The following is a 24966-nucleotide window of genomic DNA, read 5'->3' as shown; positions in this document are numbered from 1 at the left end:
CACCAGGAAGTCATGATGACGTATTCAGTCTGCGACCAGAACTTTAGGCAGATCATACTGAAGCACTTCGCACAGGAGGACATCAGCGATTAAACATTCAGCTTGTTCGCTTAAAGCAGATTGTTTTGGTTCATCGCATCTTTTTGGTCACTAATTCGGGCCTATTTTGAGCCTAGAAGGTAAGTTATTATTATTAAATAAACTCCGGGTGACGTTCTACAACGTTCACTGAAGCTAGCTGGCTAACAGAGTTACAGCCAGAATAGACACTCATGCATTTCTGCAAACATCAAGGCTTGTCTCAGTGTTTATGGTATTTTTGTGTTTCTGTTGTGGTTCAAAGGACTGGAAACGAAACTATGGCATTATTATTATCTAACATCGGTTAGGGGGAAATATCGGAATGGTATTTCTGCTCAAACTGACACTTTGTGTTATTACCAACTGGTGTAATATTTATTTATTTTAAACTTTTACCAACGTTTTAATGTTTTTATGTGAGCTTGTGCAACGTAATTTCGTCCTGCATTGTTGTGTTGAATGAAGGGAATCTTTAATCTGCCTAAACTTTTGATGAGTTTAAAATTGACACTTGGTATAGCTATTAATGGTGTGGATAATCGCTGAATAAAGTAATTTAGGAATGGGCAAAAATATTTTCTCAGATCGCTTTCTCTCATTATTTTCTTAATGGTAAAACCATTTCATCTCTTTAAATACATTCCTTAAAGAAACATTTTTTGTCATTTTAACATAATTACGATTTTAGCACACCCACCTCTGCATGCAGGTTCTCACAAACAGTTTTTATGCTCAAAGCACATTTACATTTAATTGTTGAACTTGGTCTACTAAATGTGTAAGATTAGTATTTTAAAATCACATTGAAAAAATATTTTTAATTTTGTCTTTATGCTGTATATGTCGCTATTTTGATAAAATCCACTTTTAATCTTTTTCAAGCATCAATCGGATTTTATTTATGGGGGATTTTAATGCAGTTGAATATAAGAACTAAGTGCTTTACACAAATGCAAAACTAAGTTTAAAAAATTAAATTGAAAAATGTAAAAATATATAAAGCACTACACAAGTTGCTTTAACTATAAGAGAAATGATGATTAAAAACTTAATTACACTTTATTGATGACAACCTTTTAAAATTGTGATTTTAAAACAACATTTAAGTGTTTTGGGTCCAATTAAAAATGGAACCAAACAAAAAAAAATGTAAATAAGAACAAATTATTGAAGTCCAAGTAGATGCCAAGTTAACAATATGTGTTTTTATTCGTTTTTGGTGATACTTTGAATGCCACCTCAACTTCACTGAACAAATTATTTTCCATGAGGGAAGAGGTGAAGTATCTTTATATATTCCCTTTTAAAACAAACTGTTATACAAACTGAAATCTGTTTTCTTTCATCTCTTTGTGATTCATGCTTCTCACTGAAATGCGTCCCTTATTTCACCACCGCCTGTTGCTTCATAACGATTTCCCTTCAGATGTCTCTGGCTGACGAGCTCCTGGCTGATCTGGAGGAAGCCAGAGATGAGGGAGAGGATGGACTGTATCCAGAAGGAGAGGAGGGGGACAGTGATGGAGAGAGGAGTCAGGGAAGGATGGAGGGAGGGCTGGAAGATATTCCAGAGGAGATGGAGGTGGATTACAGTAAAGCTGAGAGCGTGGCGTCCATCGCTAAGCTCCGCAATAGCAAACAGGTATTTTTTCCAGCTGTACATAAGGTAATATTTGGTGTAAACAAACCTGGTTGGGTTTATAATCATGTTTTGTCTTTTAAAAGTTTTCAGACATTATGGAGAAAATCTCAGAATATATCGGAAAGCAGCGCAAAAACTCAGACGGTGAGTGACGTATTCAAAACTGTTAAAGTCTTACATTGTGTAATATTGTTAGTGGTTATAAATAAGATTTTTTTGTGGTTCTTTTTAGTTTCAGGTCCAGTTGAGGCCGATCCAGAGTACAGGCTGATTGTAGCAGCCAATAATCTCACAGTGGAGGTCGACAACGAGCTCAGTGAGTTTCTGCAAAACGAGAAATATTGTTTAAAAGTGTGAAGAAATGTGTGTCCCTCTTAATCATCAGTTTTGTCTCGTGTATTATTTTTTTTAGACATAATTCATAAATTCACTAGAGACAAATATTCCAAGAGGTTTCCAGAGCTCGAGTCTTTGGTGCCAGATTCTCTGGATTACATCCGCACAGTCAAGGTATGCCGGGATTAAAACAAACAAACAAACAAAAAAAACACACATTTTCAACTTGTACATTGACAGGGCTTCATTTGGAAACACATACATTTAAATGGGACAAAACCTTTTCCTGTTTTATGTCAGTTAGGATGACAAAAATGGTTTCTATTTGCTAAACGTCCTTTTTTTGTAATTCTCCACACCTCTTTTTTCAAATTGGTGAGTTTAAATATACTAAAAACTATTCCTTTAAACAATTTGGGAGCGATAAGATGTCAAGACTTTAAAAGATTCCGACAGGTTAATCGACAAGATTTGAGTTAATCGGAGACTCATCTATTGATTACCTTAAAGACGCTGTGTCTTTGCACAAAGCGACAAAGACCTTAAGTTTTGGACACGTGACCTGATGAAACCAAACTTAAAAATATTTGACTTCAATAACCATTATTGCATTTATTTCTGAGAACAAATATCCTAGCTGTGCAGTACGGTGGCAGGAGGCTTCAGAAAATGAGACACATTATGTGGAAATATTGAAGCAACATGTAAAGGAGGGCAGGTCTTCACCCAAAACGGCTACAACAGGAGCCGAGGACAGTAAAGTCGGTGTTTAGGAGCGGCTGCCACAAAGCTTTGATCTCGATACCAAAGAAAATTTGCGGTCGGAGCTGAAGAGCTGCAGCACGGCCTTCAAACCCGACCCAGTTAAACCGGTTCTGACAGGAGGAACGGGCCAGAATCCCAAAACATTTCACTCGAGTCGTACAGTTTAAAAGCAACATTACCAAATACAGAATAACTGTGTGTAAACTTCTGAAGTTAAAGAAGTAGAAACATTAAAGTGACCTTTCATGAAGGTGGCCTTGATGATCCTGTCTGACCTAAAACAGGAAAACTTTTTGCCAGATTTAATGTCAGAAAGAGACAAAAAGGTTGCAGTTTTTTTTCCCTACATGGTGCAATTTAACTGCATTTCGTCTCTCCTGTCGTCTCTTTGAAGGAGCTGGGAAACAATCTGGAGAAATGTAAGAACAATGAGACGCTGCAGCAAATCCTGACCAATGCCACCATCATGGTGGTCAGCGTCACAGCTTCGACCACACAGGGGTGAGCCTCTCATCTTTAACCATCTAAAGCTACAGCTGCAGCTTCACAGCCTCTCAATATTTCCCCCATTTAAAACGATGATGTAAAAGAGCTCGGTTGATCTCTGTGTGCTTGCAGATCGCAGCTGAGCGAGGATGAACTGAAGCAGCTCGAAGAGGCGTGCGACATGGCGCTGGAGCTGAACCAGTCCAAACACAGGATATACGAGTACGTGGAGTCCAGAATGTCCTTCATAGCCCCGAACCTGTCCATCATCGTGGGAGCGTCGACTGCTGCCAAGATCATGGGTGAGAGGGGAAAAAACCGCCAAACGGAACCAGAGCGAGCGTTTCACAAACTCCCCCTATATTTGTTGCTGATGTCTTTGTTTTCCTCGTCCCGGCTGCAGGAATCGCTGGCGGCCTCACTAACCTGTCGAAGATGCCGGCCTGTAACCTGATGCTGCTGGGGGCTCAGAGGAAAACGCTGTCCGGCTTCAGCAGCACGTCTCTGCTGCCGCACACAGGATTCATCTACCCCTGTGACGTCGTTCAGTCGCTGCCGCCTGTGAGTCGGTCACAGAGTCGGTTTTTAGTAGTTTTGATTTTATCCTCACATCAAAAATCAAACCTTTTATGAAACACCCGAACCGTAATCTCTCCCGTTAGTTGGTCTCTGAAACTAACGACAACAAACACACATAATATACTTGAAAATAAACACGAACTAAGGTAAAAACATCGTTTGTTAAAATGGATGAAAATGTTTAGATATTTGAGTAGCACATTTTTACATTTTATAATGAAATTGTCAGAGAATAAAACCAACTAGCTTAAGTCAATGTTAGTCACAAAGTTTAAAGAAAGAAAAACTCACCTTCGTATCCGTGAACGTACAACGAGGCGTTACTTCCAGTTTGACTTTTACATGCCATTGCTCAAATTTATCTGACCCAGAAATTGTTCTGCTGGTAAAAATGAAAGAGTGCAGGTCACCCAGTGCCATCACTGCAAATCCCACCGTTTATCAAGAACAATTCCTGCATTACATACAAAAAATATCAAAATATAATTTGGCCTATTTTGTATTTTTGATCCAAGACTAAAATTGAAGATGTTTTTGTTCCCATATGATTCAAAAGCAGATGAAAACTAATGTTTTTCTTTTAATCTAGTTTGTCAATTGAAAATGATCCACTGGTCCGATCCGATCAGTTAAACTTTCTGTTCTCCTTCCACTCAGGACCTGAGGAGGAAGGCGGCCCGTCTGGTGGCAGCGAAATGCACCCTGGCTTCACGAGTGGACAGTTTTCACGAGAGCTCAGACGGAAAGGTCCTAGAAACACGCACAGTTGATGAATTTTTTGTTTTACAGTCACCATAAGAACGACTTAGATTGTGATTATTTTAAATGCTTTTTGTGTTTTTTCCCCCCCCTTCTTCTTCTGCAGGTTGGCTATGATCTGAAAGAAGAGATCGAGAGGAAGTTTGATAAATGGCAGGAGCCGCCGCCGGTGAAGCAGGTCAAACCTCTGCCGGCGCCGCTGGACGGACAGAGGAAGAAGAGAGGAGGGAGAAGGTAGAGAATCTGTCAGGAAGGCCTGATTTTCAACCGATTTATCGGTTTTAGACATAAAAAGCCACGAAGCCCTAAAGTGAGCAACAGCTAGAATCATAATCCTGTGTTCCTCAAATCAGATTTTTAAAGTAAATTCAAGCGACTCCAATGAAAGAAGCTTCCTGAACGTTGGAAAACGAAGACTAGCATCTTGTATAACTCACACTTATAAGTTTTAAATGCCAGCAGCTATAAATAAGGCTCCCATTTCCAAGCTCACTGCTCTCTTCTCTTTCCCTGCAGGTATCGAAAGATGAAGGAGCGTCTCGGTCTGACGGAGATCAGGAAACATGCCAACAGAATGACCTTTGCAGAGGTGTGTGTGTGATTTTTCTTTTTCTTCTCGGCTCTGTTTTTAGATTTGTTGCGTTTGTTTCGTAATCTCGCAGCAACGTCTTCCCATCAGCTTACATTCTGTCAAAAACATTTCTCTTAGAGAATGTGGAAACAGTTTGTATAAAAGTAAAACTCCTTGCTGAGTGTCTCAATGTGGCAAAACATTAAAAGGTGGAAAGGGAAGGTGGAAAAAAAAGGAAGAAATCTGCATCGTTTTAAACTATTTTACCTCACGTTGGTACATTTCTGCTAAAGTCAGAAGAGTTCAACATGCAGTCAGATAATATAAAAGTCACACTTTATAATCTCTATTTGACATGAAGCACTAAATCACTCTAAATAAAATTACTTCCTTAGTTTAATAATAAAGCTTTGGTAAAAATTAAAACAATCATTGTCAAGCCTGTTGTGGTGGTGTTTTTTTTTTAATATTTGTAAAACTAAACAAGTTGTACTCAAGTAAAAGTAGAAATTATTCAACAATAAAAAAAGCATTTGATGTTTTGATCCCTTTCTCTGTACTTGAGTAGCCCTTTTTTTTTTTTTAACCAATTATTTATATTTAAAAATTACATCACCAGGCAGTCCAAAATATAAAGTTGTGTTAAAATGTTCTTATTTTAAGGACCAAAATGAAAATAATTAATACAAATAACCTAATTTCAAAGTCAGGGAAAAGAGAACTTTTTTAAAATCAGTTTCTTTAGAGATAAAACTTCTGAAGCTTTAAGAGAAACATGACAGAGATGTGGTTTATTTGTTAAAACAAGCTTTGTACTTTGTTCAGTGAAGTTGCTCACAGTGGGTTGATCATCCAGACAGTTTACTCAAGTAAAAGTAAAAAGCACAGCGTCGTAAAAATACTCTTAAAAGTAAAATTTTTTCCAAAATGTTACCCAAGTAAATCTAACTAGCTTCTACCCAACTCTGTTGCCTTTTAATTAACTCGTGTGAAAAGTTTCAAATGGTGAAAACTAGTTGCAGTTTTGTGGGTTAAATGCATTATTCAGCTTAGTCTTCAAATAGACATACATGTTTGTTTTTAGTTGAGATAAAATGTTGTTTTTTTAATCTTTGCTCATTATTTATTATTATGTCACTTTATGTGGTTTAATCAGTGAGGCTTTAAGCTCATCTCTGACTTTGTGTGGCAGATTGAAGATGATGCGTATCAGGAGGATCTGGGCTTCAGTCTGGGTCAATTGGGAAAAAGCGGCAGCGGCAGAGTCAGACAGGCTCAGGTCAACGAGGCCACCAAGGCGAGGATCTCCAAATCCCTGCAGGTAAACGCTCGCTGCTCCTTTGTTCTCCCAGCTCTGCTTGGTTTATGTTGTCCCTTATATCTCTGCGCGTGTAGAGGAATATAATTATATTAATAGTTAAAAGTCATGTTGTTGGTTGATTCACATTAAGATATGTTTTGACTGAAAAGAAATGTACTGGGTCAATCTGACCTAGAAGTCAGAAAGGAATCGAGATTGGAGAGATGTGGAATAAGCAATCACCAAAGAGGGAAAGGTTAAGTTCTTGTGCAAGAAACTTCTGGCAAACGTCCTTTCCTGCTTGCGTGCGAGAACGTTGGCCAGGACTGGGAAATAATCTTTATTTGGACAGATAAGGAACCAACAACTTGACTAATAGTTCTTCTGATGGAGCAGATTTAATTTCCAGGAGGTCAACCCCTAATTCTGGGAACTTCCAACACACATCCAGTGTAAGACGGAGCCAGAATTGCTGCGCAAGCGAGGTTCGGTAACGCCATTGGTCAAAAGCTTTCCAATACCCAACAGTAGGGCTGGAATGGTATAAAAACTTGATGTCAGAAGTAAAGGACAAGACATTTTGGATTCTGAGACGATGAAAATGTGATGTGTGAATCCGTAGATGTGCATTAAATGTCTTCCTGTTTGTCTGTGAGCCGGAGAGAATGGAGTTTGTGTATTGTTTCTTTATTTATATATGTCATGAGTTAGACACCTTTTAATTCCTCAATACGCGCCGTTTTATCGCCAACAGAGGACGCTGCAGAAGCAGAGCATGACGTATGGAGGAAAGTCCACAGTCAGAGATCGCTCGTCCGGAACCAGCTCCAGTGTAGCTTTTACTCCCCTTCAGGTGAGAAGTGTGACGTTTGGTGAGTGGCGCGCTTTATCGTTTTTATTCTCCTTTTTCGGCTCATTCTGCTTTCCCCTGCAGGGCCTGGAGATCGTAAACCCTCAGGCTGCAGAGAAGAAGGTGGCCGAAGCCAACCAGAAATATTTCTCCAACATGGCAGAGTTCGTCAAAGTGAAAAAGGAGTCAAAGATGTAGCCTGGTGCATTTGTCATTTTCTCCAATGTGCTCCACCTTGTTTATTTTTATTTTTTACCATTGTAATAAAATGTTTAAAGTCTTGAGTTTGGTTTAAAATAATGTGAACTGTAATGATTTGAATGTTCTATTTTTTAAAATTATCTTCATTAAAGAGTTTAACCCTAGCTTATTTTGAAATGGTTGTAAATAGATCACGGTTAAACAGATTGTGATTGATTATTGAAATAATTGTCAACTAATTTAGTAATCAATTAACTGGAGCACACAAACTCTAAAATATGCTATTTGCTAAAAGAGCCACATATTCAAAGCGGTAAATAAGCCAAAACTGTACAAAATATATACATTTTGCTTTTAAGATGAAATGTTAAAAACGTTTTAAATATTTGCTACCAAAAACTCAAAAGTTTTTGGTAGCAAAACTTTTTCTCTTCAATTGTTAAGTGGTTAATTGAAAGAAAAACAAAACACTACATTCATAAATCAAGCAGTTTCACATGTTGATGCTAGAAGTAATTTTTTAGTTGCTACAAACGATCAGGCGTTCGCTAATGGAATGTTACTTATTGCATTTTATTTTAATTGGAAAAAAAAAAATTTATTGGTTATTTGCATTTCTTTTTACGTCTAATAAAAAGGATTACCTTTAACCTGCCAAATGTGCCATCTTTTTTCATCCAATGAGTCATTAAATAACCCAAGTTTTACTTACTGTAGTATTTTGCTGAATAGAGTAATATTTCTCTAGCAACATTACTATGGACTGTTCTGAGTCTGCCATGACAGTTGTTAGCGGTTGCCATGCCAACAATAAACAAGCAAGAAGCTCTCGAACCAGCTCTCGCCTTGTTCTTTTACGGGAGTGCCATCTTTTACGCAAAATATACAAAATAAATAAATTACACTTACTGCCGAACTAGCTAAATTAGCTTAGCAAATGTAGCTTTTATCTCCAAGCTAAGACGGACATGTAGCCTACGTGTATGTTGCTACATGTACTTACCCTCCCATTCACCAGAACCTTGTTAATTCACGTGAAGGGTTCGTACGTCCTTTACAATCCGTTTAAACATTGATTGTATGAATCAATAGATTTCAGATCGTAAAGCTGCTCCATGGTGGACTCTCTTCGTGTTCACTAGGTAGTTAATCATATTGTACTATAAAATCGGAGGCAGCTTCTCCATATTTTTCTTCTTCGTTTCATTCGGATCGATGAAACGAAAATATGTCTACATATTTTCTCTTAGTTGGTCTGGGAGCCATGGGGTCCGATATGCATTGCGCATGCGCTTGCCTACTAAGATGGCGCGGTTCACTCCCTGTTTAAACTTGTGGGAACTACATAAAATTTCAAGTACTTTCTGTAAATTTTGAATCCAATCCATGATTGGTGCTTCTCTATTCCATGCAGGAATGACGGGACTTTACACCACAGAATGTGTTATTTCTTAAAAGTGTTTATTGAACTTTTACAATCGTTTATAACCCCAGTTTTGACATCTCCCATGCAGAATTGTAACGAGAAATTGCTTTAAAATTCACATTTTAGGCGGCTTCTATACTGACCTTTCCCTTTCAAAAAACCTTAAAAGTCTCCCAAAAATATAATCTATAAAAGGCAGACCTCAGAACTTTGCATTTCCCCTTCTTCCACCTGCCTCTCAAAAGAATGAAATCATACACAATGTTAAGTGCAGTACAGATGTGGAGCTCTCATGATTGTTTGAATGGAAAAGTTGGATGCAGAGTAACACATGAAGACAAGGCGGCAGCTTCAGATCAACCCACTAGTTAAAAATACCACCAATATTTTAGCATTTCTATATTTAAACTCTACATGTAAACAGTTGTATCAGTGTACATTCACTGTATACGGGTTTAACTTAAATATCAGGTGGTAAATTAAACAAAGTGGGTTTGAGGATTAAAGTAACAGGAGAACTTGATCTATTTCGTTTGATAAAGATGTGACGGGTGGATCTCAATAACTTAGACTAGAATTCAAAGGGTTATTATAAAAGTAAAACTCATCTGGTGGTAATTTTCATGATTATGGTTTATAACAAACGGAAACCCAAGGTTTAGTTTCTCAGAAAATTAGGATATTACATGAGACCAATAGAGGTTTTTAATACAGAAATATAACCAGCACAATCATAGGATAAGCCACAAAAGGTAACTATTTAATAATAGTGCTGTATCCAAACATATTGCAAAGTTGAGTGGAAGAAAAAAGTTTTGCTACTCATAAGGACTAGACTGGTCCTCTTTTCAGTTAAAAGTAAAATATGTATTTAATTTGGAAATAAAAGTATATAAATAGAAAGCTTAGTGGAAGAGAAAAAGATCCACAAACAACTGAGATAAATACAATCTTAAGGGATTGTGACCCAAAGTTTTTGGGAGAAAAACTATACTGCTGGTCAAAGGTTTGACCAGCAGTATAGTTGCTGCTGGTCAAACCTGCTGCTGGTCAATAAATTGAACTTTTCAATCTAGAAGAATCCAGAATCTCAGCTGTTCGCAGTCCAGTGTGAAGTTTCCACAGTGGGTGGTGATTTGGGGTGTAATTTCACCTGCTGGTGTTGAGGTAATTTGTTTTATCAAGTCCAAATTCAACATGGCTGCCTACCAGGAGATTTTAGGACGACTTTATACACTGCAAAAACACCAAATCTTACTAAAAACTGGCTAGCTGGCATGATCTGCCAGTGAAACCAGTACTTTATCTAAAATAAGCACCTATTTCTTATTGAAAACTTATTTTTGTCTTACTTCAAGTGTACAAAAGAAACTAGATGAAAAAATAATTAGTAAGATTGTGTTTTTGCAGTGTCCATACTGACAAATACCAATAATTTATTAACCATGCCATCACTGACCTAGCCTAAATAAACCACAGAGTATCTGTGGAGTTTTACCATGGAGACGACCTCCATGCCTCACTGCATTAATCCAGTAACTAAAGCAAATACTGTATGGTACATGGCAACATTTCTGTATTAAAACTTCTGAGAAACTGAATACTAGATCACAGAAAATGACCAGAAACAAACACTTGGCTTATATGTTCTCAGTTTTACTCCGATTTGTTGAGATGCACCTACAGCTGCATTGTGTACACTCTGTAATGTGTGGGCTTTTTGTTGTATTGAAGAGAAAATACTGATGGTGAAAGAGTCAAACAGATCAAGCAGATAAAATGTCTCAAACCCTAATATTAAGATTTATTTTACATGTTTATTACGTCATCACAAACATGAAGGCGCCATAATATCTGAGAGGTTAACTTAAAAACATTTTATTTGTAAAGAGAGTCAGAGACCAGTTCAATTGCATAGCAATTTAATCCATGTCCAATAAGGACTCTTTCCCTTACACAGGGAGAGGCCCTGTGGTCACTCTCAATCACGTTTTAATCGACCAAGACAATATCAATAAAACTATTGATAAGCGCTCACTATCTTCAATAGTGACCATATTCAACAGGCATTGTAGGGTCTTAAAAGAAGCCGTTCCTACACACCATCACTAAATGTCCACTGAACGTCCCCGTTCTAAACCACCAAATTACAGAAAATACAAGATGGGCACCATAACAATCTAAATCCAAGGTTTGTTTTGTGTCGAGTCAAAAGGCTTCCAGGCTCATGTTGGGCAGGTGGTACAGAGAATCATTGTTGAAACGGAAAAAGGAAAAAAAAAAATAAAATAAAATAAAAATTATATGAGAAACATGCATGGGGGTTAGAGGGAGGGTTGGGCAGGCTTTTCCTAATGCCACATACTGAGTGTGCACACAGACGCGGATCTCCAACGGGAGCCTTCCCAGCTCGTGCAGCGTGGCAACGTTTGATCGGACCCACAGGGTGGTTTTTTTTTTGTTTTGTTTTTTTTTTTTGTCGAAAAAGAAAAAGCACTACACGAGGAGCTAGGGCTTCACATTGAGATGCAGCCTATACAGACACCGGTCTCCGTGTCGGGAGAGGGTTTCTACTACACATCACAATCTCTATCCACAGTTTGGAGTTCAGTCTCGGAATGTCAACAGCAGCACGTTTTGTTTTTCTCTGTCCTTTTGCGTCCCTCTGTGTGTGTCACTGCAAGTCTCTGTCCTCGAGGTACCTGTACTCGAAGGTGAACCCCTCTTTTTTCCTCTGGCCCCATTTCTCATAGTCGAAGTAAATGTAAGTGCCCTGGATGGAGAGAGAGAGAGAAAGAGAGAGAGAAAGACGTTAATAAACAGGAGAATGAGAGAATCTCAGGTTTAGGGAGTAGAGAAGGAAGTTATCAATTAAATCTCATTGATTAATTGATAATTGATAGATTAATTGAGTGGTCATTTTCTAGGGCTATTTTTCATAATATGCTGAATTAAAAATAATTACATTTTATTTTGTTTATGCTGCGCCTGTCACAATAAACATGCGATTAATTAGTCGCATGATAAATTAAAACAAGCTCAATAATTTCCATTTGTATGATTCATTTCTTTTTCCATCAAAGACTGGATGACTCACATCTTCAGTCTGTGTCATTAGTGTCAACTAGCCCTTTTTTGAAGGATAATTTTACAGAGAATTCATATTACTAGACGTTTATGTTTTATTTTGGATATTTGAAATGTCTTTCACTTCCAGTGTTAAATGTTCATTCAAATTTGAAGTTTAATAATCTTTGAGAATGGGTTTTTGCTTTATTATGCCATCATCAAAATACTTAAAAATAGTCTCATTATTATATTTTTATTGCAAAAACTGTTGGGAAAAATATGTTATGACAGGCCCAGAGTCAGTTGTATTAAATACTGACTGAACAAAAAATGTGGTTTTGTCATGTTATGAAATTAGACATATTTATCAAATATTATAAAACAGAAACCTATTAAGTTGTTGAGTAGAAAAAAATAAAAGGTGAAAAGAATAAAATAAGTGAATCACTTAATTCCCCATGAACAGAGAGGACTGGTCGCTCTTGAAGGAATATTAGCTCAGGACAGAACTCAACATTGATTTTTTTCCCCCCTCATCATGTTAAAATATTTCCTCTGTTGCGCCCTCCACCATAATATTTCTGATTTATTATGCTGGCCTTTGTAGCACATCAGTACATTTTAGTTAAGTTGCTGCTGCTTCGTCTTCCAGCTTGGGTGAATGAGCGCTGTTAAAGATTAAGGAGTTTGTTGAGTGATTATAATTCAAAACAGAACTGTGTAGTGAATTTTGCATCCCACAGCAAACACTGTTTCTCTTTCCCATTCTGGGATAGCTGCCATCTTTATTCCTGTACCAACTGACTCTGTAAGAGTGACCAGCTGCGCCCTCTTCTGGACAGCAGCCAGACTGCAACACTAAAAGAACATCTAAGCCGACGTTATTAGTTAATCTATTGGAACTAATTTTAATCTAATAAACAAGTCGATCAAGTGTTTGCATCCCTATTAGGGAGGAGGATGGCAATGAGCTTTGAAGCTGCACCTGTTCAAACTCATCAGTGATCGTCTTGGGCTCTTCGTGCCTCTGAAACCACATCATGTACTTGGTGTGAAACCTCCATGATTGTTTCTTCAGAGCCTTGGCAGATAGATACTGAGCCTTGGTGCCCTGATGGAGAAAGAGGAAACAGTGCATCAACATGCAGCAGACAAAAAAGAAAACAAGCACAGCTAGGTAAGTGCATGTTTACCTCCAGGTAGTAGAAGATGAAGAAGAGCGTTTCTGTGGAGAGCCTCTGGTAGAACTCGATGGTGTCAGAGTGGTGCGGCGGGACTTGATGGTGGTATGGCAAAGTAGGGCAGGGATTCCTCATCAGATATTGCCTTCAACACAAAAAACCCCGCAGAACTCAGTACAGAATATATTTAGAATCATACATTATTTTGATTCATTACACAAGGAGCTAAAGTGTTCATTTTTAAATATTTTGGATGATTATAGATAATCAATAATTCAGCCTAAGCTCAGAATACTCTTTTAAAATATATAATATGCTTGGATTAAAAAAGGAAAAAAAAAAAAAATACTTTTCACACGGTTCCCTAAATGTTTGACTCTCTTAAATGTGATTCTCGCTGCCATCTTTACTCCTGTATCAACTGGCTCCGCTTAATGATGACTAGTTGCGCCCTCTTCTGGTCAGCAGCCAAACTACAACATTAAAAGAAAGTCTAAACTGATGTTAGTTAATCTATTGGAACTAATTTTCATCTAAATTCAAATCTTTTCCTTCCACCTAACTTTCCAACTAGAATGGTTGGACACGACTCTGCACAGCCAGTTTAACAGCAGTATTTAGTGGCTCCACTGCTTGAGGAGCACGTTAATGGCTGGAAAACTGGGAAACCCAGTTCTTGGTTTTCATTGGTTGTCAGGAACAATTCTATAAATTAACAAGACTAATCAGATACTTTCCTATTATTGTCTTTGCTCAATAATGTGGTAAAATCTAAGAAAAGTGTCACTCTGATAAGAGTCACATGTAGTACTTTTAAAATGTGAATTTTTCACTCTAAAAAAAGCTAAATTTAACAGTTTAAATTGGATGCAACAGCTTTAATTGGCAGAAAAGAAAGTAATTTATTCTGCAAGAGCTGTTGTGATGATGTGGAAAATACATGTACTAAATCGTAAATTAAACTGGGACTGCAGGTTCTGCAGAGCGCATCATCTGTGAAACCCTCACCTGATCCTCTCGGAGTCAGAAGGGTGTGGCATGTGTGTCCATGCTGCCTCCTGCATGGCCTGCTGGTACAGCTGGTCTTTGGAGAGAGGGGTCGGGCCCAGCGGACAGACCCCGAGCGAGGGGGGGATGCTGACCTCCGACACGGACGGCTGAGGAGCGGCGGGCGTGCCCGGCGCTGCCGACGAACCAGAGAAGATGTCTGCAGGGAAAGGGTTGACAATCAGGGACAGCATTGCTGAGGTTGAGCTTTACGCCTCTGAATAACCAAACCAGACATGATCACTGATTGGTTCATTCAAAAGTAAAACTCTTAACTTTAGGTCAACCAAAGATTAAACCTGAAGTATTTAACTTTACTCATTTTATTTCATTCACTAAAATATAAATAGTTAATGTAACAAAAAGAAATCATGAATAAAAAGGAGCAGAAAGTTTAAACTTCTAATATCTGTCCTCTATTCACATGAAGAGAAAATTAGCAATTAAACACAGAAGACTATTAGACACATTTTTCATACACAAAAAGTACACAAATATTTGTATTGCATCAATTCATGAAGTCTCAATAAGTGTATAAATATTGTATATTTGTGTGACCTCTGTATTCACTTCCACTTATGACCAACAGCAAAAGAAAAATACATCATATGAAACAATCAGTGAGTTAAACAAAATATACAAAGTCTTGTTTAATAATTCATTACTATATAAATAATATAATTCTTAATGTTTTTCTTTGGTAAATGTGCATATGGCATATCATGAGGATTATCTGACACTTTTTCTTAAAAAGTGTTTAAAAAGTGAACAAAAATGTAACCACATCAACTCCAGAGTGTAGATGAATATAGATCTAACTACATCAATTTCCATCTATTTCTCTATATAAAAGGCAACTTGAGGCATGTCAGAAACTTGCTTTTAAATAAACTAATCCATTTGTTTTCTATGTAAATAAAAAAACATAACTGATGTACATAAAATATTAATGTCGACAGAGGAAAATATTTTGTGTTAACTGTGAGCGGACGAAGAGTGGAAATGCTGCCTGACCGTTTACATGCATGTTGGAAATCTCTCCATCTAATCCCGATCCCAGCGCTGCTCTCTCAGCCATCGCCTTCAGAGAGCTGAGGGGCTCCGGAGCCTGAGAACAGCAAACAGATGCAAACTTACCAAAGACGCAGGAAGGCGGAAAATAAACTCAATGCTGCTGACGTTTTGGAGCAGAAAGCTGAAAGAAACTTCAGTTAGATCTGATTGATCTCAGATTATTATCTTGCTTAATCTAAATGTAATCTCAGGTTAATGTTTAGACATCAGTGACTGAAGCTGCAGTTTGTAAAGTAGAAAGATGAAGCTTTCAGATCAAATCCAGAATTGTTTCCAGCTCTATGTGCTGTTGCATAACCACAGATAATTAAACATGTTTAGTAGCAGGAGTTTGGGATATTTTAAGTATAATATTTAAAGTTCAGCCTAGAGACACTCATTTGTAAAGAAGCTAAGTAAAAACTACACGTCAGGAAGTTGATAATTAAAAAAGGAAGTAATGTTTAGTCTCCAGTCCTGGAGAGACACCAGCCTGACACTTTTAGAGCCTGCTCTGGTCCCACACACCTGAACCACATGAGTGGCTAATCACCAGACCTCTGCAGAGCCTGGCGGCATCCTGAGGAGGTAAATCAGCCATATTTGATTCAGGTGTGTCAGAGCAAAGCGGCAGGACTGGAGAGCCCCGTTTCTTTTTGCTACAGGTGGTTTTTACATCGTTAAAACCAACCGAATTCAATCTACACGGCTCAGTTCAGCAGAGAAAACCATCAAGCTGCTTCACAATAATTTATACTTGCCGGACCTGTGAGTTTTCTGCTGAGAAAAGATAAAATGTCTGCTGGTGGAAACAACTGATCAGCTTGAAGAGAGTAATTCAGCAAAGCAACCTGGGATTCCTGACCACCGGCTGATCGTCTCCAAGCTGCAGTGATGCGGTCGTTCATGCAACAGGACGCACATAACGAACTAATGTTTTTAGTAGGTTTCTGTCTTGGAATACTTATGTAATATTTGATTTCCTAAAACTATACTTTGGGTTTTCATGATTTAAATTAATAGAAGTAAACAGAATTCTGTCACTGTGTGAAATAAATCTGTTAAGTTCTCCCTCGTTAAAGTGATGATGTATTTTACTGATCACCTGAATGGCTAAAAGCAGTTTTTACTTTGTAAATCACAAACTATTAACACATTTTCTTTCCAGACTCCCACTTCTAGATTATACTGACAGGTTTTATAATAATTTGGCATTTACTTCTGACTGCAGCTCTGAGTCAGCAGCATGTTCTGACCAGCTCTGTTGCACAATATGTAACGCTTTGACCTGTCAAACCTGGACTAGACCGTCCCAACCTGCTCTGTAAAGTACAGGTTGTGTTGATATATCTATGCTGATACAAAAAAAAGGACTGAGTTTCATATCACCTAGATCCAATTTCAGAACCAAAGACAGAGGTTAAAGCCTTAATCTGAGAGGATATGATGCAAAGAAACTGACTTTTTTGGCATTTTAATAAGGATGCTTTCAGTAACAAATCAACTTAATTGGATAAACACTTAAGTTATAAACAGACGGTAAAGGACCTCATATAAAAATGCAAAAAAAAAAATAAAAATACTTCCCACTCTTAACTTTAGGTATTTTAAAGCAAGAAAATATAGAATAAAGCTTTAAGACCCACATTTTATCCACATTTAGCTTGAGATAAAATCATATTCCACACATTTTCAAACTGCATATTTGTGAAGATCTGTTCATATTTTTGAGCTAAAGACAAAGCAGACATCGGCTAAGTTCACCCAGTTTAAATTCAGGCTGTCGCTGCTTCCTGGCTCACCTTGAGGCCCTCAGAGGCCTGCGGATACGAGTGGGGCCCGTTGAGGAGGCTCCCTCCGCCCGGTGTGCTGTCTGAGAAAGAGGGCGAGGGAGAGCTGGGGGGCAGTGTGATGGAGCTGATTAAGCTGGGGCCGTTGTCCATCCTGCACAAAATGAGTTAGACCAGCACAAACACAAATAAAAAACATAGAATTTGAGAATTTAAATGGCAAAACGAGAAGGAAAATGGAGCTGGGCGAAGTGGCTAGAAAATAAACTCTCCGATTTGATTTTCTTTCTTGCTTTCTTTCTTTTCTAGAAAAAGTCGTCTCTTTTGTTAGCTGTACAGCAGAGCATTAAGGCCAGAAAATGAGAATTTTTGTTAAATTACGAGAACAAAGTCATAATACCAGCAAAATAAAGATGTGTTTTATTCTGGGGGAAAAAAAAAAAAAAAAAGTCCTGAATTTACAAGAAGTAATTTTAATGAGCTTCTAGAGTTAAGATCTGACATAATGAGCTCAGTCCATGTGGTTTTCTTTCAAATACACTCAGCCGTTACTCAAACGTTTCAAAGTCCTGCTACTGTTAATAGTTTGATGGTGATGTGTTAAAAATTAAGCATTTCTATAAGTGTTATCAGTAAAAACAGTAGAATAATGTAACTTCATAAAATGCTCTACAGTTTTCATTTTATCTTATTAGTTATTTTTTGTGTTGGAATTATAAAAGTTTGGCTTTATATTCTGTCAGAGTTGAACTAAACTCAGTCTAAATAAAAAGAAGCTATAAATCATGTTTGTCAAACAAGATGGCGGGCTGACATCACACTGAACTACAGAAACCCCTGGAGCGCTTTGGTGAAAAATAATCCAGATTTTCTAAAAACGTAATCTCGATGTCCCAGGTCTGGAGGAAGGTAAAGAGGACGACTTACGGCTGGCTGGTTGAGGAACTGAGTGACGAGGTTTGGCTGCTCTGCGACTGGCTCGGTGTGCTTAGAGCTGATTCTGTGGAGCTCTCTGCCACTACAGCGCTGTAACCTGAGGGCGGGTGAGGGACAATTTGGATATCGCCTTCTTCAGAAAACCCACAGTAAAAAGTCACAAATCAACACTTTGACCTACTTGGGCTTCCGTTCTGCTTCAGTCCGCTCGGCGGTCTGGCGGGAGCGGCGTTCACTCCGACCACACCGGCGCTCCCTCCGTTTCCCACCATCATGCTGACGGATCCGGGGGCGGAGCTGGCGGGACTTGGGGGCACCTGTGATGTAGTGGGGGCCACGCTCTGCCCAGGGACCAGACCCAGGATGCTGCCAGTGAGAGAGTTGTGGGCCGGGCTGGAGCCCAGCAAGCTGAGCCCCGACCCCGCTCCGTTGGTGGTGACCCCGCTGGAACTCGAATTGGAGATGGAAGTGCTACTCTCTGGCAAAATGCTGGACTGAGTGGTGCTGCTCAGACCCAGGCCCCCAGACGCCGCCGCGTGCGCGTAAAGGGCCGACGTGGAGCCTTGGATCAGACCGGCCATTGTGTTTAAAGGAGTGCTGTGGCCAGCCAGGCCTAAACTCGGCATCTGGTTGGCACTGCTGGTCCCGCTCATGCCGCCTTTCCTTAAATCCAAGCCCAGCCCCAGTCCTAGGCTGGACGCCGGGGTCGGCCCGGCGCTGGACTGGGAGTTGGGAGCTGTTAAACTGGGTGTGCTGGGCGTGGAGAGTGACGGGGCGGTGGACGCTGGGAGAAGTGGGTTGCTAGGTGGGCTAGGGTTGTTGTTGTTTGAGGGAGCTGACGGTTTTGTTTGAGACTGCTGCTGTTGCTGCTGCGACGGATTCGACGGCTGAGATTGTTGCTGCTGTTGTGCAGATTGATGCTGATGTTGCTGTACCGCGCTGCTGAAACTTCCTATGAGACTGCTGCTGGTGGGAACGGCGGGAATGCCTCCAACGACGCTCGCCATGGAGAGGGAGGAGGAAGAAGAGGACCCGGAGGTGGCGGAAGAAGAGAAGGAAGATTGCAAGGATGGGGCACCGTTCTTCACAGGCGACTAAAAAAAAAAGAGCAGAATCTTAATTAGCCATAAACCATCTGAGTCTGTAAGTTTGTTGTAATTATGACAGACTAGCAGTACAAACTAAATCAGGAATGTGCAGCCGTGGCTCTGTGAGAGCCTCTCACCTGACTAACTTGACTGTCTGTCGACCGTCCCCTTTTCTTATCGTCCTCTGAGTTCTCCTGTTGGAGGAAACACTTTGATATGACAATCCGCTTTAAAAAGCTTCATACAGCTTTGAGTTGATTTAATACACCTGTCTCACAAAGGTTTGCATACCTATTGAACTTCACAATTCCTCAAGTAACAATAAAGATAAATTAATTTTATCTTGACCATGTCAAGATAAAATTGACATCTGTAACAAAATGAATTGTTACACATGTTAGGGCTGTAACAATTCACTTTTAAAATGATTTTTAAATTTTCTTGGGGCAAATTATCTGCCTGGAAGCTTTATTAAGTTATGTTTTACCACTTAGCGCCATGTGTTCCAGCTGTATAATTAATCATATTGCATAACGCTCTCACTTCCACCAATGAGTTGTTGACGAATGCTAAGTATTGTTAGCATGACACAGGGTGGCCCAACGTCCTCTTTTCCTCGGACATGTTCACTTTTCACATTCAGTCTGGAGGAGATTTCATTGATTGATAAAAATGTCCGGGTTTCCATCAGTTTTGGGGAACCAATAGGCATCGTTAAATCTTAAATTAACTGGAAATATACATGCGATACTGCTAGCCTCTGGTTTGGAGCGAACGGCGGGTTCATTTACACACCTGCAGCAGAGACGCAGCGGGCTTCGTTCCAGCTCTATAGCTGATACTCAGCACAAATGTAGCTTTAGTGACAAACTGGAAAATAAATTTCCCACCAACTCTGCTACGGAAAAATAAAGACTGGAGTATCCAGATTTTGTGGAAGTGTCTTTGTGATCCTGCTGCTTTATTATTTTATTATTAAATTGAATATGACTTCAGATTTTTGTGTAATTTTGTCCAGATTTGCTTAAACGGTGAGTCATTATTGATAAAGCTACATAAAATGAATTGAGTTGCACATAAATGAAATGTCTACCTCACATTTACACACTCCCTTGTGCTAAATATGAGGCAGTTCAAGGGTATTACTAGCTTTGCAAAGCATTGCACATACGTAAAAGAGATAGCTGTAATATTACAAACTTTACCGCCAGCAAAAAGCTCAAACGACGCAAAGCAGAACTTACAGCAGTGCAAGTGGCCGGAGATGGAGGGATGGGCGAAGAAGATGTTGTTGAGGTGGGAGTGCTGCTGGAGTGGAGATACATGTCATCTTCCACGTTGCCTGACGGAGACGTGGCGACTAACGCCGGAGCTGAAAGAGAAATGAAACCGTAAGGAAGAAATAAGGGCATCTTCAGAATTGATCATTAGCGTTTCTCTCACGGATGTCTTCCAGGTCTAAGTCGTCATACAGGAACTCGTTCTCCTCAAAGTCCGGGTCTTGACAGGAATCAATGTAGTACTCGACGTCATCCTTGATCTTCTGGATAGCGTCCACCGGTACAGAGTCGTTGTCCAGCATCCGTAGAATAGTCTCCAACATCCGAATGTGGTATCTGTGCCTCTCAATCAACCGCTTTAGTTCATCGATGCGATCTTGCTTCTGCGAGACAAACAGAAGAAAAAGGCCGTTTGCAAAAAATGCTTACATCACTGTACGGAGTGTGTTTACATCTTTATATATAGCATGGGTGACAGCTGAAAGAAGAAGGAATTACCTCTTTGTCACCCTTCTTTTTTCGCGTCTGGACTGAAAGTGACTCCACTTCACTCTCAAACTGATCCACCTGCATATTTAGTGTGTCTATTGTATTCTGAAGAGGACAGGAGAAAAGGGTTAATAGATTTCACAGAAATTCAAGTTATTGTTGAATTGTTTTTCTTTTTTTTTTTGGTCAACCTAGCAGTAAACAAAATAATCCTTCAAGCCAAGAAAATATTGGATTTACTGTTAGCCACTGTCCCGTTTCCTCCTTTTCCCTCTGAGCTGGATCCACCTTCTGAGCAAGTCCTAAGCCTTCTTTAGAGTAGGCTTTTGTTTTTGTTTCACGTTCCACCACTTTGAACCGCTCCATTTGCTAAGGAAAGGAAAATCACACTGAATCTCAAATATTTTCACTCTGACAAAGTCTGCAGTAGGTTTTGAGATTATACTTTTACTCATGTACAACTGAAGCTTTAATGGCCACTGAGCCATTTTTTATAGTTTGGCTGCTGCACACACTTCTGTGTGAAAGCGCCTGATTTTTCAAACAGGCATAAAATAACAGCTGTGTTGCAAACAATCAGACCATCAAAACTGATCAACTTCATAAAAGTGAAATTGTAGGAGACAGTTCTGAGAAATGCTTCATTGTTGAGCAACCATACTGTTGTATTTTTGACAGAACTGATCACAACAATGACACAGTGAAGCATTTACAGAAACTGGATGTTCCTGGAGACGCTTTTTTTTTTTTTTTTTTTTTACTAAATCCAGCGCAAAAAAAAAATGCACTTATTGGCCACTTTATTAGGTACACTTTCACAGCATAGGTTCAACCAGTTGTAAGAAACATTCCTCAAAGATGGTATCAAAGCAAGCTGTAGAGTTTAAACTATGCTCAGTTACAAATAAGGAACCCAAAATGTGCCAAGAAAATATTCCTCACACCATTACAGCACCACCATCTGCCTGAGCTGTAGTTAACAGGTTGAAAGGATACATACTTTCACCTTATTTAAAGATAATTTTGACTCCACTATCTGCATCACACAACATGTTAATTATTTTCAAAGTCTTATATTCCAATTTGAAGCTTGTACAAAAATCTGCTTCAATTTCCAGTTCTTAGCTGACAGGAGTGGCTCTCTGTGTGGTTTCCTGCTGCTGGAGCCCGTCTGCTTCGAAACCCCACATGTTGTAATTCATATTACTTGATTGTAATAAAAGGTTGTTTCAGCTACTGTTATCTTTCCATCATCTTTCCATAATTGGTCCATTCTCGTCTGTCATCAACAAGGCATTTCCGTCCACTCAGCTGCCGCTCGCTGAAAGTACTTCAACCTGACTTTATAAACCGCAGGGATTACTGTGACTGAAAATCCCAGTAGATCAGCAATTTCTGAAATACTCAAAACATTATAACCATTTCACCAACACCCATGAAACATTCAAAATCAGGAAAACACTCTATTTTTACACACTCTGCTCAATAGATTAAACTTCAGCAAATCATCTTCATCACAAACAGATACTCAAATTGCTGCCATGTGACTGGTTGAATCAGTATTGAGCAGATTTACCTAATAAAGTGGCCAGTGAGGGTATTTGCAAGTTGCTTTGAAAACACTCATGTTTGAGGAAAAGTGATGGGGTTATATTAATCATACTGCCAGAAAAAAACCCATGAACATATAACAAAAGGAGGCGTACCGTCTCTATTAGTTTTCGGTTCTCTACTAGCTGCCGTTTGTCTTTGATCTCGTTCGAGGCCACCCATGTTTTTATTTGATCTCTCAATCGCTACAGAAACACAAAGCATTAAAATGCAAGTTTACACTCTGAATATTTAGTTTTTTCAGGGGGTTTTTGTGCTTTTTCAACTCTACCTGTAATTTTTTAATCTCTTTCTTGAGGTCAGCTTCATATTTTTCCTTCTGGTTCGCATTAGCTGCATTGTGGAGCTGAGAAGTAGAAAAAAACAAGTGGAAAGTTGCATATCTGAAGGCTTCAATCACAGCAGAGAATCCCAATAAAGCTTGAAAATCTCTTACTTTTTGCCAGATGTCCTCAAACTGTTCAACACCTTCCGCTACTTTTTTCAAACATCTGTCAATTTCACCTGCAAAAATGACAAAGAAGATTAGATTGCAGAAGTACAGTAACATTTAATCAAAATAAGTGACAACAATAATAGATGACGTCTCTTTGTGGGGCAGCATGAACACTTTCACAGTCAGAGATAGTTACCTTGTAGTTTTCTTTTATCAGCCATGGCTCTGACTACGACAATTTCCACATTCCGTCTGTCAAAAAGTGATCTAAGTAAATAAACCATACACGCATCATCTCACTGAACAAAACCAAGCAGAAATCAGCAGACAACTGAAAAGCCGTACATCGGTTTGCAGAGACTGAAACTGACGTTAACACCGACTAAACGGACAGCTGACATTAGCCACACATATAAAACCCAGCCACAAAGCAATTAAAGCACATTCACAATAAAATCCCACGCGACAGTCACTCCACCAGTATACTTCTTAAAGTTAAATGATCCCGCTAATACCAACGAATATGACTGGCTTGGCAGTCAGCTAAAATTAGCCAGCTAGCGAGCTAACGTTAATACTAGCCTAGCTCGTCCACTTCACTCGGTTACTTACTATCCCTTTCTAGAACAAACGCCGTAACTTATGTTGGCCGATTTAACTCATATACATGCATCATCATTCCGGGCTCCATCGGAGCTTTTATAAAGACAGTTTTGCGTGTTGAAAGGTAATATATAAGAGAAACCGTTCCAATCGCCGATATGCTAGCTAATACCTGAAATGCTAGGTAGCAGCTCAGCTAGCCAAATTAAGGAAAAAGGGAAACTGGGTTAACCCGACCATGTATATTTATACTTGTGTGAGACATTTACCTAGGGTATGGGTTTTCGTTTGTCTTATTTCAAATAAAGCCAAAACTAATTCCAGAAAATCTTCTTTACTTCCAAAATATATTTTCTTTTCGACAGGCTCGCTCACTGTAATGTAGCTGAAGATGGACGGTAGCTAAAATCCCACCTCCACGTTTAGGACCCGCCCTAAATCCATTCTACGAGATCTGATTGGACAGGAATCACGCCTGTCACCAGGGCACATCCGCTGGATTGGAGGCCGGTCATTGGTCGTACTGTTGGATGACTGATAATCGATTCTTTCTCTTTTCCCACTGGTCCATTACCATTTCAAATTATTATCATATATTCAGAGGTGAGTCGAGTAACAAAAATTGTACTCAAGTAATAGTAGCACTACTTCAACATATTTTTACTTAAGTAAAATGATAAAAAGTAGCCGTACAAGACATTAAGTAACAGTGAAAAATGTGTTGTAAAAAGGCTACTTTAACGAATCGAAACATCTGATAAATAATTTCTGAAGTCTAAAATTAATACAAAAACTTAACTACAAAATAACAAATGAGGCTTGTCAGACCTTTTAAAAATTATATTTTAGCAGGTACGCTTGTCTGTAATATTTATTTGTATTACTCTGATTTAATATTCCAGTCTGATATGTTAATCAGCCTCCATGTAATTAATCTATATTACATTTAACTTCGTGAATGGGTTACTGGAATAAACTTTTTAATAATATTCAAATCTACTGAGATGCACCTCTAAAATGCATAACAGTTACGCTTAAGGAAATTGATATTTGATCAGGAATTTTATCCATCATCAAATTTAAGCAGGGATTTTATGTAAAAAATCATTCAGTTCCAAGGGGTTTCAATGATTTCCCTAGGACACAGAAAAATTTAGATCTAGTGTTTAGACTCTGCAAAGCAGTGGATGGCTGACAGTTTACTTCAAATAAATGAAGACAAAACTGAAATAATTGAAATAATGTCTGAGTTAAAGGAGCCCCTTGTATCTCTTGGTTCTTTGAAAAAATCATTTTGGTACTTCAGATGAATATGTCAAACTTCTGGTTCATTGTTTTTATCATCTGAGAAATTTTGCCAAATTAAATTCCATCATCTCACTTTTGA

At 38.8% G+C, this 24966-nt stretch overlaps 2 protein-coding genes across 5 annotated transcripts; one reads left to right on the top strand and one right to left on the bottom strand.

Moving 5' to 3' along the window:
- The first annotated feature begins 3 nt into the window (after positions 1-3).
- Positions 4-8220, top strand: prpf31 (PRP31 pre-mRNA processing factor 31 homolog (yeast)). Of its 2 annotated transcripts, none has more exons than XM_015042334.1 (14): positions 4-179; positions 1508-1723; positions 1807-1867; positions 1956-2039; positions 2136-2233; positions 3219-3325; positions 3443-3612; positions 3714-3871; positions 4547-4636; positions 4755-4882; positions 5165-5237; positions 6412-6605; positions 7252-7372; positions 7454-8220. In XM_015042334.1, exons 2-14 carry the CDS (start codon positions 1508-1510, stop codon positions 7565-7567), a joined length of 1614 nt encoding a protein of 537 aa, XP_014897820.1. In that variant the 5' UTR covers positions 4-179; the 3' UTR covers positions 7568-8220. The 2 variants fall into 2 exon arrangements, with proteins under 2 accessions (XP_014897820.1, XP_014897821.1); XM_015042335.1 differs by having other exon boundaries at positions 6-179; positions 6412-6540; positions 7274-7372.
- Positions 8221-10780: 2560 nt separating this feature from the next.
- On the bottom strand, positions 10781-24003 carry cnot3a (CCR4-NOT transcription complex, subunit 3a). 3 transcript variants are annotated; one of them, XM_015042328.1, is made up of 18 exons: positions 23849-24003; positions 23173-23243; positions 22977-23044; positions 22812-22886; positions 22636-22725; positions 21170-21298; positions 20939-21034; positions 20604-20823; positions 20405-20532; positions 19298-19354; positions 18254-19166; positions 18064-18169; positions 17149-17290; positions 15308-15401; positions 14255-14453; positions 13259-13391; positions 13051-13176; positions 10781-11769 (listed from the first exon to the last, which is right to left on the bottom strand). In XM_015042328.1, exons 2-18 carry the CDS (start codon positions 23195-23197, stop codon positions 11671-11673), a joined length of 2700 nt encoding a protein of 899 aa, XP_014897814.1. In that variant the 5' UTR covers positions 23198-23243; positions 23849-24003; the 3' UTR covers positions 10781-11670. The 3 variants fall into 3 exon arrangements, with proteins under 3 accessions (XP_014897814.1, XP_014897815.1, XP_014897813.1); XM_015042329.1 differs by having other exon boundaries at positions 23173-23228; XM_015042327.1 differs by lacking the exon at positions 23849-24003 and adding an exon at positions 23322-23525.
- Between the last annotated feature and the right edge of the window lie 963 nt (positions 24004-24966).

Source organism: Poecilia latipinna, unplaced genomic scaffold, assembly GCF_001443285.1.
Source record: "Poecilia latipinna isolate Pla-1442-1.1 unplaced genomic scaffold, P_latipinna-1.0 Scaffold586, whole genome shotgun sequence".
In the NCBI taxonomy this organism is placed as follows: domain Eukaryota; kingdom Metazoa; phylum Chordata; class Actinopteri; order Cyprinodontiformes; family Poeciliidae; genus Poecilia; species Poecilia latipinna.
This window is presented reverse-complemented; position numbering and strand designations above follow the sequence as displayed.